This window comes from Epinephelus moara, chromosome 14 (genome assembly GCF_006386435.1).
Source record: "Epinephelus moara isolate mb chromosome 14, YSFRI_EMoa_1.0, whole genome shotgun sequence".
NCBI lineage: Eukaryota > Metazoa > Chordata > Actinopteri > Perciformes > Serranidae > Epinephelus > Epinephelus moara.
The window spans coordinates 11,013,113-11,030,702 of record NC_065519.1 but is presented as its reverse complement, the minus strand read 5'-3'; the positions used below and the strand labels follow the sequence as shown (position 1 = coordinate 11,030,702).

At 40.7% G+C, this 17,590-nt stretch overlaps 1 protein-coding gene across 7 annotated transcripts in view; it reads left to right on the top strand.

The window, feature by feature from the left end:
• Window positions 1-5,613: 5,613 nt before the first annotated feature.
• The window catches only part of mta1 (metastasis associated 1), a 75,886-nt gene continuing 63,909 nt past the window's right edge, over window positions 5,614-17,590 (top strand). For all 7 annotated transcript variants that reach the window (XM_050061721.1, XM_050061720.1, XM_050061719.1 and 4 more), the window contains exon 1: window positions 5,614-5,750. In XM_050061721.1, coding sequence (XP_049917678.1) covers window positions 5,723-5,750 — 28 coding nt within the window. In that variant the 5' untranslated portion in view covers window positions 5,614-5,722. The remainder of the gene's footprint in view (window positions 5,751-17,590) is intronic.

The following is a 17,590-nucleotide window of genomic DNA, read 5'->3' as shown; positions in this document are numbered from 1 at the left end:
ACCAGCTGTTTCACTGAAAAATGTGTTGCTCTCGTCTGGCGGCTCCTGGCATTCTGGCACATGATCTTGCGGTGGAGGGTGGACACTTGGCGGCGGGATTCCCTTGCAAGGTGGGGCCAGGGAGCTACAAAAAGGAGGCGTCTTTTCGGGTGCCACATATTCAACTGTCTGCATCCATATCTGACACTGTTCTTTCCTCTCAGTGTGATGGTAAAACTGCTTTCATTCTGTGAAGGTCACGGTATCAATAACCCACAAGTGCAATGTGGTTAATCCCTTTGGATTAGGGCCAAGATTTCATGTGAGGCTTTCAAAGTATGTCTGAGTGCTTTCAGCCAAGCCATGTCTGCAGTAACACATGACCTCCAAAAGCCACTGTGAACTAGCTTTCTTGCACTTTAGAGCAGAGACAACAATGATGATTTAATTTGTTATCCTTGAGGTTTTGTGAGTCAGCTTTGATGCTACTTGCTGGCGTCATCACAGAATTCATATTAACTCACTGAAGTGTCATATTCTCCTTTAGGGATGGACCTTTTCTCCCCTTCTACTTCAATGCTTTGTTAGGGAGCAACTGAGGACAAAGAAAATGCTATGTGAGTGATGACCCCTGCTGGTAGGATGAGGTAAGTGCAACTCATTGTCATGTTTTTCCCAGCAAGGCATTACAACTAAGTAATTTTGATGGTTTCTTGCTTTTCTTGGTGTTTAAACATATTTGACATGATCTACATATTATAGAAAACACTATATCCAGCTATACACGGCCTTAAAGCAGCCACCCCTTTGTCTCAAATGCCCCTGTCATCAAAAGCAATACAATAGCTCCCCCTGTAATCTGATATTGATAAATACAAGCTGCATGTCCCGTGCGAGACCCCTTCTGAGGTTCTGTATCTGTTCAGTAGCTGATATTTTTAGCTGTGAAATCTGTCTGACAGATCCCCTACAGCAGAGATTCCCAATTAAAAGAGTCGGCGCTGCCTCGTGCCAACGCTTTCAGAGCAGTGAAAACATGGCGAGTCACTAATGAAGTCTGCAACAGAGAGCTGTCACGTTCAGGACTTGTGCAGACGCAAGACAGACAGTCAGAAATTACACTGATAGACTGCACGTTTGATGAGTGCTTTCTTTGTGGTGGTGGTGATGCTTGTTCAGCTGCAGACGAGCAGTTTTGTGCATACATTTGAGATTGCTGAGAGCATGAGTAACGTTTATTTCACAGTCACTATACCTTATAGTTGTAGTTGCCAAACAAAGACTTTGGTGTGACTTGAAAGATAACTGTCGCCAACCTGGCTGACTGACTCTGTGGGGTGTAGGGAGCACTGTTCCACAATGAAAATGATTGGGTAATACAGTGTTTTTCCAAATCCACCTATGCACAGTTAGGCATAGAGGAAAGAACACTAACAATAGTCCCTTTATTGCTGTACCTCCCATAGTGTCTCTGGATCCAAGCACAACCCCCAGTGAGAGAACAAACGAGGAAGCACAATCAAAGATATGGAACGGTTTCTGCCAGGAAACAGTCCTAATTGATTTGTGTCTTTGTCCCTCCTGTGCATTTATCCTCAACGCAGAGCAGCGGAGGACAGAAAGAGGACAAGAGAGAAAAGTAGGAGAAAGAAAGCAAGAGAGGCCATCAGAGGTCACCCTTCGGGACCGCAACCAAACCGAGGGGAGTTTCCGCAGACGCTCTGTGTCTCGAGCCAATCCATCTCCACAGACTGAGATTCATCGGGGAGAACACCTGCACCACTCCGCGCTGTGTGCTGCTTTGCCTGCCTGTCTTCCTGACTGCAGCAACATCTGGCAGAGGAGCAAGTGGATTCAAAAGGAACATCTGCAAAGCAGCAAGCAGCCAAGTAAACAAACACTCCTAATGAAAGTAGTCACAGTTCCCAAACACAAGGCTACATTGTTGACCACCTATTTTTCCTTAATTAAGACCATATCAAGTATTGGCACTGTTTTCTCCCTCCCAGTTTATTGGGGAATATTACAACAGCTCAGAAGACAGCTCACATGTGTCAGTCGTTGTTTGATATATCACACACGCACACTGTGCAGGGATGTGCTGTGATATACTGCAATACTTTTTTATTGCTCTATTAGCAAGGTAAGCAATAAAGTGCAACACAGGGAGCAATGTTCTAAACAGCATGCAGCAATGTGGAGTCACATTGGGGGGGAAATGCACTATATGTTGCACATAGCAGTGAGCGCCATGCTGTATATTGGGCAATAAATATATAGGAGGCAAAAATATCCTTAGGGTAATAGTGCTCTTTAACTCCTTTAATGCAGTAAAGTTACTTTTGTTCCCATTTTGCATATTGTTATCGAAAAAAAATCTTAAATTCACTACATTTTCTCTCGTTCTTCTTCGCAAAAGAGCCCCGAGACACAATACAGGATCCCTCCAATGCAGCACAGTTCCAACATTGAGACTGCACACTTGAGCAGGAGTGCATACTGTAACCACAGACGATTGGCTCACGGCGGTCATGTGACTGCAGACTGTAGTCCCCTGTGTTAGGAAACAGTAATTGAGGCTTCCATATGGTATAGATCAGATGTAGCCTTCACCACAGCATTCCTCCAGCACAGAGGCTCCACGCTTGTATCCACAATGAAAACTGAGCTAATCAAACAACTATATGCAAAACACTGTACTATATATTCTCTCTTTTGTTATACCATATCTCACTTATTAGACTACACACTCTTTTTACTGGAAACAAAAGCTGCACTCTTATGTTTTGTTGTAGAAGCAAATATTTTTATGCTATACTGCAGCATCATCTTATAACATCCAAGAAGAACGTATGTGTTTGTCGTGGGTGTTAAACAGGAAACAGTGCAGCTGGCCTTTGCAATACAAAACATCCTTTTTGTTTTTCTTTCTATGCCATACTATAAATTCCTGCCCACTTTCTATTTGCCCACATGCATTCAGGTCCACACATTTAACAAGGTGGTTGTAATAAGCCTGATAGTCCTACAGCTCCCTATGATGCTGCCAGAATCCTGTGTATCCCATAATACCATATCATCAGTCACCGTGCTGCCCTCATTACACACTGTGTACATAATGTGGTGCAACTATTTGCTTTACAGTTATACTCTGACAAAATATGAGCTAAAATATGTGAGAATATGAGCCATGCAGGACGCTGTTGTAATGTATAAACCTGCATTGCAGTATGCAAATGATTTCCCAGCTTGATTCATGATGCCAAACTGGTGCATGTGGACAAAAGGGGATGATTATTATGGGAAAATACACAAAATTAACAACAGAATTTGATTCGACTATATCACTGAGCTAATGTAAAGACTCTAAAACTACATTTAAGAGTAACTGTAACAGTGTGACAGGAGTATCCCATGTTAAATCTCATCCAGACTGCCTAAAAGCCAATTATATTAAATGCAAAATACCTATAATACCTATAACTACATAAACATTTAAACAAAAGCTTGCTACCCTAACAATTAGGCCAGGTATCGTACACTTTCTGTGATGTAATCTTTATTTTCAATCTTCATTTACACAATTACTGTGACAGTGGTAAACCTGTGGGTTAAAAAAAAACCCTCTTACATATTAATTAAATATACCTAAGCCTGTTCCTCTTAACCCCATGGGGCCCTCCCCTGGTGGTTCAGGGACCTCACTTGACACCACTAAGCTACTGGATTTGGGATTGGTTTTAGGGATGCTTAATTTGTTGTGCACCAACATCCAGGCATGTTTGTGTTTTATTAGCAAACTCTTCAAATGTGTGCAACTGAAGTTTTACCTTCAAAATATAGTGCAATTTTTTTTGTGTTTGAACCAGGATAATCACACTACTTAATATCTATTCCAGCTTTTGAGACAGTTTCTGTGCTACATCATATCTGCTTTCTATTTATGATCTAAACAAGCAGTTACATGAGTAACAAATTCATGAGTATGCAGGTAAACCAGGGCGTATTTTCTTTTTCAACATCTGGGGATACATCAATGTAAGTAATTTCAAGCATCGAACATTTATTTCCTGCATTCTAGTCACTTTTCTACACCAATTTGTGCTGTAAATGTCACGGTACTTCCTGCTTCAATCCAGGGATGTTAAAAAGAGAAGTCAGGGCGTCACATTGCATCATATCATTAAGGTGCAACACATGCGCAGTAAAGTCTGATCTGCACTTGTCATACAGCTCAATAGCTGGTGCACTGTCATAGAACATGGGGTTTGGGGATCCTCTGACAGAAAAATGTCAGCATCAAACACCTAATTTCCTGCATTTGGGTGAATTTTATGCATCAATTTTTAGTGGAAGTGTCACGGAACTTTTTCTTTCAGCCATACATTGTTGTTTGCCATACATGGCAAATTGAAACCATTGCTTCTGAGATTGCATGTTGCCAACACCTGCTTTACCGAAGGCATTATTGTTGCTTCTCTGAGTCACACTCTAGCAGTTTGTTGTTGTTTGTTGTTGTCTTAAGTCATATTTTTGTGGTTTGGTTGTGGGGAGGGGTCAAATGCAGGTAAAAGTGTGGATTTCATTTCATCATTCTGGGGGGGTACACATCTGAAACACCAAAGAATTTTGAGTGTCAAACACTTGATTTCCTGTAGTTTGGTGATTTTTTTTTCTGTACAAATTTGTGCCCCCCAGTGTCTCAGAGAAGGGACTACTGACTATTTTTGTCATGATTTTGAAACAGAATTTTATATACTTGGCAACTTTTTCAATCATTTCAGTTGGGCTTGATGCTTACTAACACGTTCCACATTTTTCTGTGGAGTGACATATTTTAATTGTTGAAAAACAAACAAACAAAAAAATTAAATGATCAAACTGTGACTTTTAGCCCTGACCAAAAGATCCTGGACATAGCAGTGGTACAAAACAGTTTAATAAACAGCTCTGAATGGTCACAAATCAGTACTGTATAGTTCATAGTCTTTTCACGTTTTCAACTAATGTTTTCCAACATGTATAATGTATTTAGATGTAAACATGAATTCAACATTATTAGCAAAGATAATTCAGCCTATTCATAGAAAACACACATTTAATTTACAGCACACAACATTAACGGTAAGCTAATGTTCACCCATGTATCCTTGTGCAATCATGTGAGCTAGCTAATGCTACATCACCTTGCTTCACCTGGAGGACTGCTTTAGGGGCCTCGGGACCCAGGCTTTAAAAGTGTAATTTAATTTTGTCCAAAAAAAAAAAAAGTCCTCAGTTACTTTAATATTTTTATTAGAAGGAACAAATGCACGTTCTCAATATTGAGGGGGGCATGTGCCCTGTCTCCCCCACCATAAGCTACGTCTATGCTAATGTTAACTAAGTGAATGGGCTAACTGTTGGTTGATGAGTCAGTGACATCACTAGTGGGACAACAATGTCTGTGGCGCAGCTATGTTTAAAAAATGCTAACAGCTAATAGTGACAGCTGTAAACTAGTAAATAAAATATTAATGTGTTACAGTAGTTGTCCTGAAATGTAACCGGCGAACTTTAGGTTTGGTGAAAATAAAAATAGTGTACTGTCTCTTTAAGGTTTCTGAGCTCGTCTGTTTCGTATTGATCAATCCTCCATTTTCCAACACACAGCGGCGGCAGTGCTAACACAGCTCCGGCAGGCAGCGAGAGAGAAGAGAGCCACCCCTCTACCTGGAGAGGAAGCCAGGGACCGGGGGCAGTCATGGCAGCGAACATGTACCGGGTTGGAGGTAAGGTGGAGGGGGGGAACATTTTAAAACCTTCACGGTGTGTTTTTATGGCGGACTCGCCACGAACCGCCGCGGGTCTTTTATGGTATTTACAGAGGGAGCGTGGTCCGTCTTTCCTTCCCTTCTTTTATTTCCCTAAAGCTAAAGAGCCTTGTGCTTCACAGATGATGATGGTGAAGAGGAGGATGGTGATGAAGAGTAGCGCTCGGCTTACTGCTGGATTCCCTCGTTTCTTTTGTGTTTGTTGTAACTTGCGATGAGCCCGAACTTCGATATGCTGATGCACCTAAAGTACCATGCATTGTGTTTCTATATATTTAAGGTAACATGGCGAACGTATTGTAAAAGTTTTGCGTGCCATTCAACTACTGCCCGGCCACTCTTTCATAATTATAACTGACATTAATAGTGATACACTAACCTGCACAAGCCTTGTTAGATTTACATTGAAGCAGCAAGTAGATGCTTTTATAGAGAAAGTGCAAAGAAAGGAACTAGGATGAAATAAAAAGTTAAAGCTAAGATGGGAAATTGGAACATCATTGCATGCTTAAAGGTGCATTTTGACATTTTTACCCGAGGTTATTTTTTCTTATTTTGTACAGGCATCTCCTGTTAATACCTAATTAAGATTCCTGTTTTCCCCTCCCACTGATTTTCTGCCTATGTTGCTCTGATTCATATCCTGTTGGTACAGGGTAAAAATAGGCACATGAAAGTTACTGCAGCTATAAAATAGTTTAAATAAAGCAGTGGTTGCTTTTTTGGGGGGGGGGGGGCTGGATCACTGGGTATGAGACAGGATGAACCAGCACTAACGAAATGAAAGGATAGGATACGACAATAATCAGATGCTTTACACACACAAAGACGTATTGCAGAATTTTGACTCAATATGCCTTTTTTATTTTTTATTTTTAATGTTCTCTTTAAATTTGACTGTCAAAAAGTGTCTGATCAACCAGGTATACTGTGGATGGCAGGTGTAACAATTCAGAGGATGGGTCTTTGATCCGTTGGGAGCTGGTCAATCTCTACTTCCATCAAGCAGATATTTTCATTCATGTGTTTGATTGCAGTCGTAGTCAAATTGCATACTTCTCTTCAGCTGTGTGCAAACATGTATGTCAAAGGCAGCTGGAGGGAAAGCGAAAGTGATTGTTTACATACGATCACTGATTATAATTTAGGGAAACACGTATGCTGTGGCTCTCCTTGGCATGTCACCTGCATCAAAAATAGGCTGTAGTGAACGTCATAGCCCGCTTATTTAGTCAAATGAAACAAGGCCTACCTGAGTGAGAACAGGATTATGTCCAGAGCAGGGCAGAAAGTTAACACTTCATCAGCCAAATGTTGCTGAGTTTAGTATGTCTCTTCACTCTTCATGCCAGCTGAACATGTGTGTCTTATCTGCAGAGCTTGCAAAACAGTAGACATTTGTGATTTACTTAATTTCCTTGCCTGTCTGCCTTTTTTGTAGCTTTAAGATGGTGTATTTTGGCCTCATAGTGTAGTACTCAGCAGTTATAAGTGAAATGCAGTAAACTGTTCACATTAATACCTCAACAACTATCAACCCATATTCAGGTTGTCCTGCCTGACCAAAATCTTAGAGTCACAAATCAGCTCACAATTTTGTGGCCTGCCGGAGAATCGCAACTTCCCTCAGCCACAGCAGTTAGATTTTAAGGCCCAGACACACCAAACGGACATAAAAAAATTGGTGGATGAAGGTTGACTGTTGTGTTGCATCGCCTCACCTGTGTCTCGGCCAAAACGTTGCACTGTACACACCACGAAGACAAGAGCCCACAGCCAACAAGCATGTATGGTCTGCGCCTGCTTAAGGGATATAACTCTCTATAGCAGCAGGCAGTGGTAGTCTGTGTTTGGCATTCAAAAAGGGAATCGGAAGACCGTCATGATGGATTCAAGATGCTAGTTAGCCAGTTAGCACATTAACAACACAACCCAATGTTGAAAGAACAGCAAATATTAACCTCGTGCTAGCCCAATAACACAGTTACAAACTGTTTTTGCTAATGAGGTCAATGGCTAAGAAAAATCTTCCCTCATATAACAAGTCTTGTGCACTGAGCTGCCAGTCATAGTGATTTCATTCACAAATGTCTCCAACACCGACTGTTGTTTTAGATGACATTGTTAAGTGACTTGATTGAAATGCAACGTTGTGCTGCTCTCTTTGTAAATCTGTCCAAGACTTCATGCTGTTGATCACAACAGTTTGTTGAAAGAGAAGCTGATTTTTCTGTGGGCTTTGAGTTTAAACTGTTGTTGTCGAAGGTTTAATCAAGTCCCTGTGTGGCTGATGAAGGTGTCCCTCAAGGACTGATATTCGGCCCATTACAATTTACTCTGTACACACATTAATATTAATTTTCTAACTAAGCAGTGTAATGCAGATTTTTATGGGCACCGTACTGCTGAAATGAGCTGCAACAGAGCTTGAAGTTAGAAACGCTCATTCCTCTGAGAGACTTTAAAGCTTTACTAGCTTATATTTTTAAAAACAATGGTGATTGTTGTAATTAGTGTGGAGTGTGTATGTGTGTGTGAGTGAATTTTCTGTGTATGCGCAATATGGTTTTAGGTCTCTCTTGCAAAAGAGATTGTGATCTCAGTGAGATTTCCTGAATAACTAAACCTGAACTATTTTTTTTGAATTGATCCCATGTTTAACCAGGTACATCCCATTGAGATCAATGATCTCCTTTTCCAGGGAGACCTGGCCAAGACAACTAACTAATATCATGAAGTTGTTCTCTTCTATCATATTAACCTTTCAAATTATTGTTCACCCTTGGGAAGGCAAAATCAAAACATTACAAATAGGCCTAATTGTGTAATAACCCAAACTAATCTGAAGCCACAAAGCATAAAAATCACATTACTGAATAAACATACCATTAAATTGTTTTTCCACAGTGAAAATAATAATGCAGATCAAAAAGAAGCACAAAAATAAGAATAAAAACAAAAATAAGCCTAATAATTGACTGAAGCTTCTCCTGAGACCAATTCAACCCAATATCAGAACAAAGAACCCTTGGAAAGATGGCCGCCACTTTGCAAGACAATGCAGGATCATCTTAGAAAAGCAATGACTTCCCTTGTGATTGAACCGTGAACAAAAGCTGCCTCCGAAGGCCCTGATGTCTTTGTTTTTATCGTACAGGCCACGCACCACTCTTCCTGTGCCTGCAAGTGCTCCCCCCTAGTGCTTTCCCTCCAGACACAGGAAAGTGTTGGTGGCTAAGTTAAGACTATATCGTAAGTCTTATGATGTTAATGGTGGGAAGGGAAGAGAGGATAGCCCAGAGTTTATGTGCACTGGCCACAGAAGTTTTGAAAGTCTCGACCTCGAAAACAAGAATCACTAAGACTGGCTGCAGACATGTATGAGACAATGAGAAAAGATACAGCTTTGTTGAGATCTTGATTTGAACACTTTAAAGAAGAGGTTCATTCCCAAGTCTGTCTAAAAACAATATTCAGGTGCCCAGATGTTCATTAAAACAGTTTTTGCTTGCTGTAATCATTCCTCCTATTCATACTGGCCATTAAAATATCCTTTCTGACTTTCCAATGTAAGGGAAGGGGGGAAAATCCACAGTCCTCCTCCTGTGCAAAAATACTTACATTTATCTGAAGCAACCAGGGCCTGGATCCGATTACACTTGTTCCCAAAGTCCAGTTTGTTTAATTGTAGTGAATATTGTATACCGCACCCGGGCATGGTACGCCAAACTGTACTCAAGTCTATTTGAAAGGGTGGTCTAGAGCAGTGGTTCTCAACTGGTGGGTCCTGGTCCAAAAATTGGTTGCAGGTCCATTCTAAATGGACCCCAAGGGATTTGCAAATGTGTCAAGTTTGAAAAAACAAACAAAACCCAACACTTTATTTTGAAGTACAGTGAATTTCCGGCACCGGGCTTTTATTTTGAAGTGCTGTTTCCTGCTGTATCGTGACTAACGGACAGCTACTTGAGAGAGACACCAAACTCGATGACATGGCCAAAGTATGTGCTGAATATATTAAACTAGTCTAGAACTGGTCTAGAGTACGGTTCGTGTGTCCTCCATACGGTATGCATCAGGTTTGAACAGCAACTAAACCAAAACAAGGAAGTGGTCTGCTATTTAACATCCCTACAAGGAGTTTTTTAATTGGTCATGAAACAGAATCAATTTAATATTGATACCTCTATAGATAGCTCAGGAGCAGAGCTTTGCCTCCCTGCTCCGCCGTTACCCACTGATGACGGTCCCTGGTACAGTAGTATCCTTCTCTACACTGTAGCACAACAAAAATGTCACATAGTTGATGATACTTGGGTAGGGGACACAATTACTAGTGTTAAAGCTGGGGAGGGGGATCATGCTTGGGCATGGTACGAATCAGTTGAACCTAATACAAGATGCCCTTTATCTTTCATCATGATGACCGCATGGTAACCAGTGAAAACACGTGATTGGCCAAAGCAGTGCCTCGCTGGATGACGTTGCATTGCGGCAAAAGTTCAGCCAGGTTCAACTTTTTTTGCTAGCAAACAATGCTTTATTTTTTTTTCCATAGCCTTCTGCGCAGGCACCTCCGCTTCACCAGACTGCTCCCATTCAAATGAATGAGGGGGCTGCGATTTCTCGCAGAGCTAACGTCAGTCTGAATGTGGCCTTACTTTGACAAATAAAGTGTGTGTCTTCCATGGTTAGACTTTTGAGGACAAACCCACTTCAGTGTTTCCTCAAACGGTGTTTCTCAGCTGAGCTGCAGTGAAGGAACATAAAGAGGGGATTTTGTATTAAAATGACTGGAACGTTAGAAGATAGACATTTGATTTGTACAGATAAGGCCTGATATTAGCCTCAGATAAACTATGTATTTTTGCACAGAACAAGGACTGTAGATTAGGAGGGGATCTGTTAATGGCCAGTATGAATAGAAGGAGTGATTTCAGCAGACAAAACCAGTTTCAGTATTCATAGACGGACCTGAAAATTAGTGAAGCCATCCTCTAAATAAATACTTGTTCTGCGGCTGTTGGACTGCGACAACTCTTGTACAGAATGTGCTAAATGTGTTGCAGTGTTTACTAACTTAAAAAGTGACAAACTTTGTTGTTGGTGCCCACATTTCTTTTTGGCTGTTGGCTGGTGAGGATTTTCTCCGTGCTGCCAGTTATGATTCAGACCCTGCTTAAAGGTGTTGTAATGTTTACTAATCTACAAACTGACTAACTTACAAACTTTGACAGTGCCCACACTTTGTTTGGCTGGTGGCTGGTGTTAATTTCCCACGCTGGCAGTTGCCTCTCTCGCAGGTCTGGTGGGTGTATTTGCAGAGTTATGTTTCGAGGCTTGCTCGCCGCTGTCCTGCCAGATTCAGGATGATCAGTTAGTCGGACAGATGCATGACAAGTAGCCCGTTCGTCACGTTTCTCTAGAGGCCAAACTGCACATACATCCATCACAATAAATTGTACTTGCTGCAAGCTGCCGTGTGGCGTCTTGGCGGCACCTCTTATTTGCATCTCGAGATCTGGCCGTCTAAACTTCCCAGAAATAGTTGTTTGAGAGAGAAGCTTTGTGTAAAGTCCACACACTTTTGCTGATTAATCACATTTGAATAGGAACAAGCTGCAGTGGTGGCTGCAGCACAAGTGCAAGACACATACATGATGGGAGTGAAGTTTCTGCCACAGTTTATGAGATATAAAAAAATCCCTCATTTCTTAAACATCACTAAATAGATTAAATCTGACATTTATGAAGAAGTCATATTTTATGTTTTACATAAAAATGATGTTCAGTGTGGATTATCTCCAAGGTCAGCGGAGAGGTGCGGAGCAGTATGTAAAACACCTTTTATCTGTTATCTGAGAGTAGACATTCACCCTGCTGATGGGTCGATCTCGCCAGTTAGAGCGATATCAAAGTGTGGAAATGATGAGAGAGTTTGATTCACAAGATTAGACTACCTGCCATTACTATAGAAACCTCTATCCACACTATGACAGACTGAACCATAAGCTCCTCCACGGCTGCTGCTCCTAACGACAAACACGTCACTGTGTGAGTGTGTGTGAGTGTGTGTGAGTGTGTGTGAGTGTGTGTGTGTGTGTGTGTGTGTGTGTGTGAGTAAGCATTGGGTGGGGCGTGGGGGTATGTGCGCATGGACAAGCGTGGGCGGATGTTCACGTTCCCCGCTTCCTGCTTCTCCATCTCCATGCCTGGCTCCTTCTCAGCCCTTTTCATCACTATCATATACTGTATAGTACACTGTACTGTATAAATACACCACTACTGTATTATAACTGGAGGCCTTTAAATCCTAAATCAAGCACATACATTTAGCTCTAGATGCTTGGTGTAATTTTTTCTGTGTTCACATTCAGCTGATTTAAATTTTGTAGTTTAATACAATATATTTATTTAGGCAAAGTTCCAAGATTATTTCAAAAGGAAAATTTGCCCCCTTTTATGTCAGTGATTCCCAACCTTTTTTCCTTAAGGGACCCTTTTCTATCATTGAGTTTACTGACGACCCCTTTAAGTGACATTTCTATGGATACTTTATAATGCATAACAATAACAGTACAGAACAGCTGATAAACTGTACAATAAATCCAAATAGTGAGAACAATAACTGCTGGAATTTTATATAAAACAAGTGATTTAGATGGGTTTTGGGTGGACCATTTTCTGCAAATATTTTTCCTGATATTTTTAGTAAATTTTCATACAGTTCTCCATGTGTATTGTGTATTTTTAAACTTGTAACAGTCATACAGACTTAATAGGCTTTTTTTTTTTGGACAAATTCAGTGTTATCTTCCCCCTGACCCTTGGCCATTGATTTATTAGCACTTGAATCAGTTTAATTGTGTACTTTTCTAATGCAGGACGAGGCTGTCAAGCAAAGAGTAAAGGCTCTGTGAATTTAAGTTGTTTGGACTTCAAAAATAACAGTTTTATTTATTTTTTCATTTAACTTTAATGACTAAAACGCTAAGATAAAAGCCTATTGTATATTTAAAAAAAAAAAGAAGCTTTTTCACACCCCTTACAATCAAGAAAGCCTTGTGACCACTGTGAAGCTTTGGTGACAGCTAGTGGGGGTCAGAACCCCCCGATTGGGAATCAGTGTTTTATGTGGAGGTCAAGTCAGCATTGATGGTAAATGTAGTCAACTGAAGCAATAAATTCATTCATACCTTTATTTAAGACTTGGGAAATCAATTTAGGGAGACCCTCATTTTCAATGATCCTGACCATGAACAAAGGCATTAAAAACAATCAATATGCAAACAAAGAACCATCATGCATATCAATTAAAACAGATGTTAAATCATACAAAACAACAACAGCAATAAATGATCTCTAAAAGTAGAAATACAGCATGATAAATATGCTAAGGTGTAGATGTACCATTAAAAGCATTTACATTCAATTAAAACAAGATTTAAGATAAGGCATTTAAACAGCCATGAAGGTGGCAGGGTGTCCAAGTTTAAGGACTTGTGCAGTTTATTCCATGTATGAGGTGCACTGTCAGAGAATTACATTTTTCTTAGTTCAGTTCTGATTAAGGAAGTGTGAAGCTGCTGCATGCTGTATTAACTAAGACAGCAGAGTTCTCTGCTCGCGGAGCTGTACCCGCAGTGCCTATATGTACCAGGTGGGCTATTGAGGCCCAGCCAAAACAAAGTGTAACATGCTTATGCAGGTAATAAAATCAAAATATGTAGGCACCGTAGTGTGAAGCAGAGTAAACTATGATGGCAACAACTCTTTATTATTATCCATATTGTCAGCAGCAGCACATTACAGCTTCACACCTGTTTTTACTTTTCATAATAAGACCCCAACTTAGATTAAGATGAAAAGGCTTGTAGTTCTTCTTGTCCTCACACCATGTCACTTTCACATCACTTTATGCACAAAGGAGGACAGATTTTGCAGCAGCAACTCTGATTTCTTGGTCAATATTGTCCTGCACCGATTAATATTGCTTTAATCAAACATTTACCATCAACACTGAAAGGAAATCCCCATAAAAAGTGGCAAATTTCCCCTTTATACAGTGATGCATCTGAGAAGTTTGGCTTAATTTGTTGATGTTTTGTTGCGAGTGTCACCAAAACAAGGCATCCTGAAAAGTTTTTCTATCAATAACAAAACTTACATATTATATTGCCACCGTTTTTTGGAAAAATACACATTTTCATGTACTTTGTGAGTTGGTCTGAGTGCTTGTGATGCCTCCAGTTTGTGTCTGGCTTTGCTGCTGGTGCACTGTATATTCCTTGCTTACATGGAGTGCTGGGGCAGAAACTGTCTTGATGTTTTATCAGGTGATTACATAGTGTGGTTGATGCAGCTTCCGTAGGATATCTACTGTAAGATATAATACACCAAAGCAGTGGTACCCAATGTTTTTGGCTTGTAGAGCAGAGATTTCAAGATTAAGTCAGAAGGTAATATAATTTTGTGTTGCAGAACTGTTTTGTTAATCATCTCGTGAAACCCGCAGTTTTATCTTGCGACCCTCGGGGGTGTTGCTGACCATTACACGCAAGGTGTAGGAGAAAAATAAGGTAAGATAAGAAATGTCATTACTCCCACACCGGGGAAATTCACCTGTTAGAGCAGCTCAGGACACAAAAGCAAAGGAAATACAGCTAAAGTATCAGTTTTATAACCTTTTTAAACTGTTAAACAATCATCTTACGGTCTGTTGAATGATCGCTCAGACCGTCAAACTTCAACTTGCCAATCAGATACCTAATCATCAAAAGTTGTTTTCTTACATCCTTTCCTGTCCATCATACATTTCCTATCCTTTCTTTTCTCAGGTAAGCACAGGTGGCTTATACTGGAATAATAATAGTGGTTCTCAACCTTTTTTGTATTAAGGACCCCTAAATTGAAACACATTTGGTCATGGACCCCTGTTTGATGAGATTCCACCTCATGGACGTCCATCTGAAAAGATTTTGGTTGTTAGACATCATTAAGATCAGAGTTTTATAGACGTCAACTACAGCTGGGGTGATTGGAGGAAGTGAAATTTATAAGCAGTATCACTCCTATGACACTTCTATGACTCTTTAGGCCATTGCACACCAAGACGTATTTTTCGTCTGAAACCATCACAAGATCAAAATTGAATATGACCTCACGTTGCGTCAGTCACAACACTCACTCCGAACTTCCATCAGTCATTAAAGGTTATGCTCCAGATTCAAGTCAAAACCTTTAAAGCGTTATTTGACTGAGAAGCAGTGAATGAAATGTGACGTAACCTGTGGGACACATATATCTACAACATGAGAGAGAGATGGCGTATACAGAATCAGCTCAGCCCCTTTGGGTAGTTGCAGGGACAAAAGAAAATGACATCATATTCTAAATTTTCACAACAAATAGAGCAATAAAATGAATCAGACTCAGTGTGCAAGATATCTGTGCTTAACGATTTTTATGGGATGATGGTTTAAAGAAATACAAGGAAAAATACTGACCTGGTGTGCAAAGGCTTTTACTCACATTGGGGTCACTTCTATAGAAGGGATGGGCATTTTAAAGGGATACTTTCCTGTTTTTTAGCCAGTTTTTCATCACTACAGTGTGGGTAGTACATGTTGATGAACTGTGGTAAACTAACCTCTATTTAACCAGTGCCTGAATCTCCCTCCTAGCCACCTGATGGGAGTTTTGCTGGCTTTCGGGCTTTTGCTTGAACTACAGGCTTTACTTTTACATTTTTGTATTGCCTGCCACCTATGCTACCACTGCAGATACAAAGAGTATAGAAGCACATCAAGGAACAGACGCGACCCTCCCTCTCTTGAACTTGAACTTAGACTGAAATCCAATAAAACCGTAAAACTAGGCAGTGCTGATTGAATATAAATCAAAATTATGTCACTGTATTGCCTATTTCTCACCTACAGTGTTTTTTGAAACCTATTTTAGTGTCATGTTTAGCAGTAGTAGCGAGAGTTTGTGAGTAGGAAGTCGGTGCCGTACTGTCTCCCGCGAAGTGAAAACAGAGTCTGAAAAAACTAACATCAAATGGTGAAAGTAGGCAGCGCTGATCAAATATACACCAAGATTCTGTTACTGAGTTGCCTTATTCTCACCTCAAATGTGACATTGCGTCACCCACCAGCAGGAGCCTTTATTGGTCTGGTACAGCGCACTGCATTCTGGTAGTTGTAGGTTTTGTTCTTCTTAAGCAAAAGTATCGTTTTTTTCTGTTTTCTATGGTTTTGTAGCATCAGTTTCAAAAGTATTTGCATATACATTGTAGTTTTATTAAAAGGCCATCTTTCCAGCAGTAAAATACTTCTTTAAGTAACTTCCATATTCAAGTATGCGCCTTAAATTATCATAGAGTACTCGAATACTCAAAAAAAAATCTAATGTTAGAATAGAAAGGTAAATTTGACAATAAAGGAAAATAACTGCAATTTGAAAGTCATTTATTGAGCAACGAGGCTTCAGTCAGTCTATTATACCATAAAATTCAGAGTTAACATGAGAAAAATCAGCAGACTTTATTTTCGCTGCCCTTAACGTTACACAGGTTAGATACAGCACTGATGGGCCGTCTCTCACCTGCTGTCCTCCCGCTCAGGGCAACATCGGCCTGGTTAGCATGAGTTAACAACAGCAGCAGTGGCTAACATCCGTCACCAAGCTGTTTAACGGTCCCAACAAATTCACACCAACACCAAAACGGTTCGACTCTGTCTTTATATCAGTTAATAAACAGCAGGTAACATTGGCCATGTGATGCCAGCTTGCTCTATCAGTGTGTGTGTGTGTGTGTGTGTGTGTGTGTGTGTGTGTGTGTGTGTGTGTGTGTGCGTGTGTGTGTGTGTGCGCGCGCGTGTGTGTGTGTGTGCGCGCGCGCAGGACTCTCACCAAACTGTTCCCTGGTGTGGAGCTCTCATGCTACTCATGATAAACAGCGAAAAAAAGAAGGGCAGCGGGGTGAGGAGGTGCTGAGCAAAGCAATATGCTACCTGCAGCTCTACACTGACATAAGACTTTACCCATTTGAAATTTAAAATACATATAAAAGTCATGTTTAGATGTGGGAGGGGTGGCAGCAAGTACTGTGTAGTATGAATGAATACTGTCGTCCACAAGAGTACTTGAGTACTCATGCCTTTTCCTATTCTATAGTGAATTAAATAGTGAAAATAAACTGTTACCCATTTTTCTGGGAACGCCTTTGAACTCCCTTAAGGGCCCCTGATTGAGAACCACTGCTCTATAATGTTAAAAATTTACTCCAGTATTTTATAGAGTCTTTACAACTCTTATCAACACAAAAAAATCAAATGCCATAGTCTTTTTTTATATGTATATAGTCGTGTGTTTTTCCAGTCAGTCGTCCACCTTAGTGTCCATTGATAAACCTTTTTTAATTGTCTCTCATGTGAGAGTTTTGCTGTTATTTGAACTGTTTTACTGACTCAGTCGCCCACTAAACATTTCCGTTAGGCTGTGTACTTCTCTCTGTCCATCTCTTCCTCTCTCTGACTCCATCAGTTATCTCATGTTTTCCCTCTCTCATCATTGCGTCTCTCTGACTGTCTGTCTCTCTCTGGCCTGGTTTGAATCAGCCCAGCAGACTCTCTCTTTTGGGGCTCAGTAACATGCCTTGATTGGCTTGCACAAAATTCGACTGCACTGTGACATCACAGGCGCCGGAGCCTGAGGATTGGCTGACGCTAGGAGCGGGGGATGGAGAGTGGTGGAGGTGGGGGAGGTGGAGGGGGGGGGGGGTTATACGCGGGTTG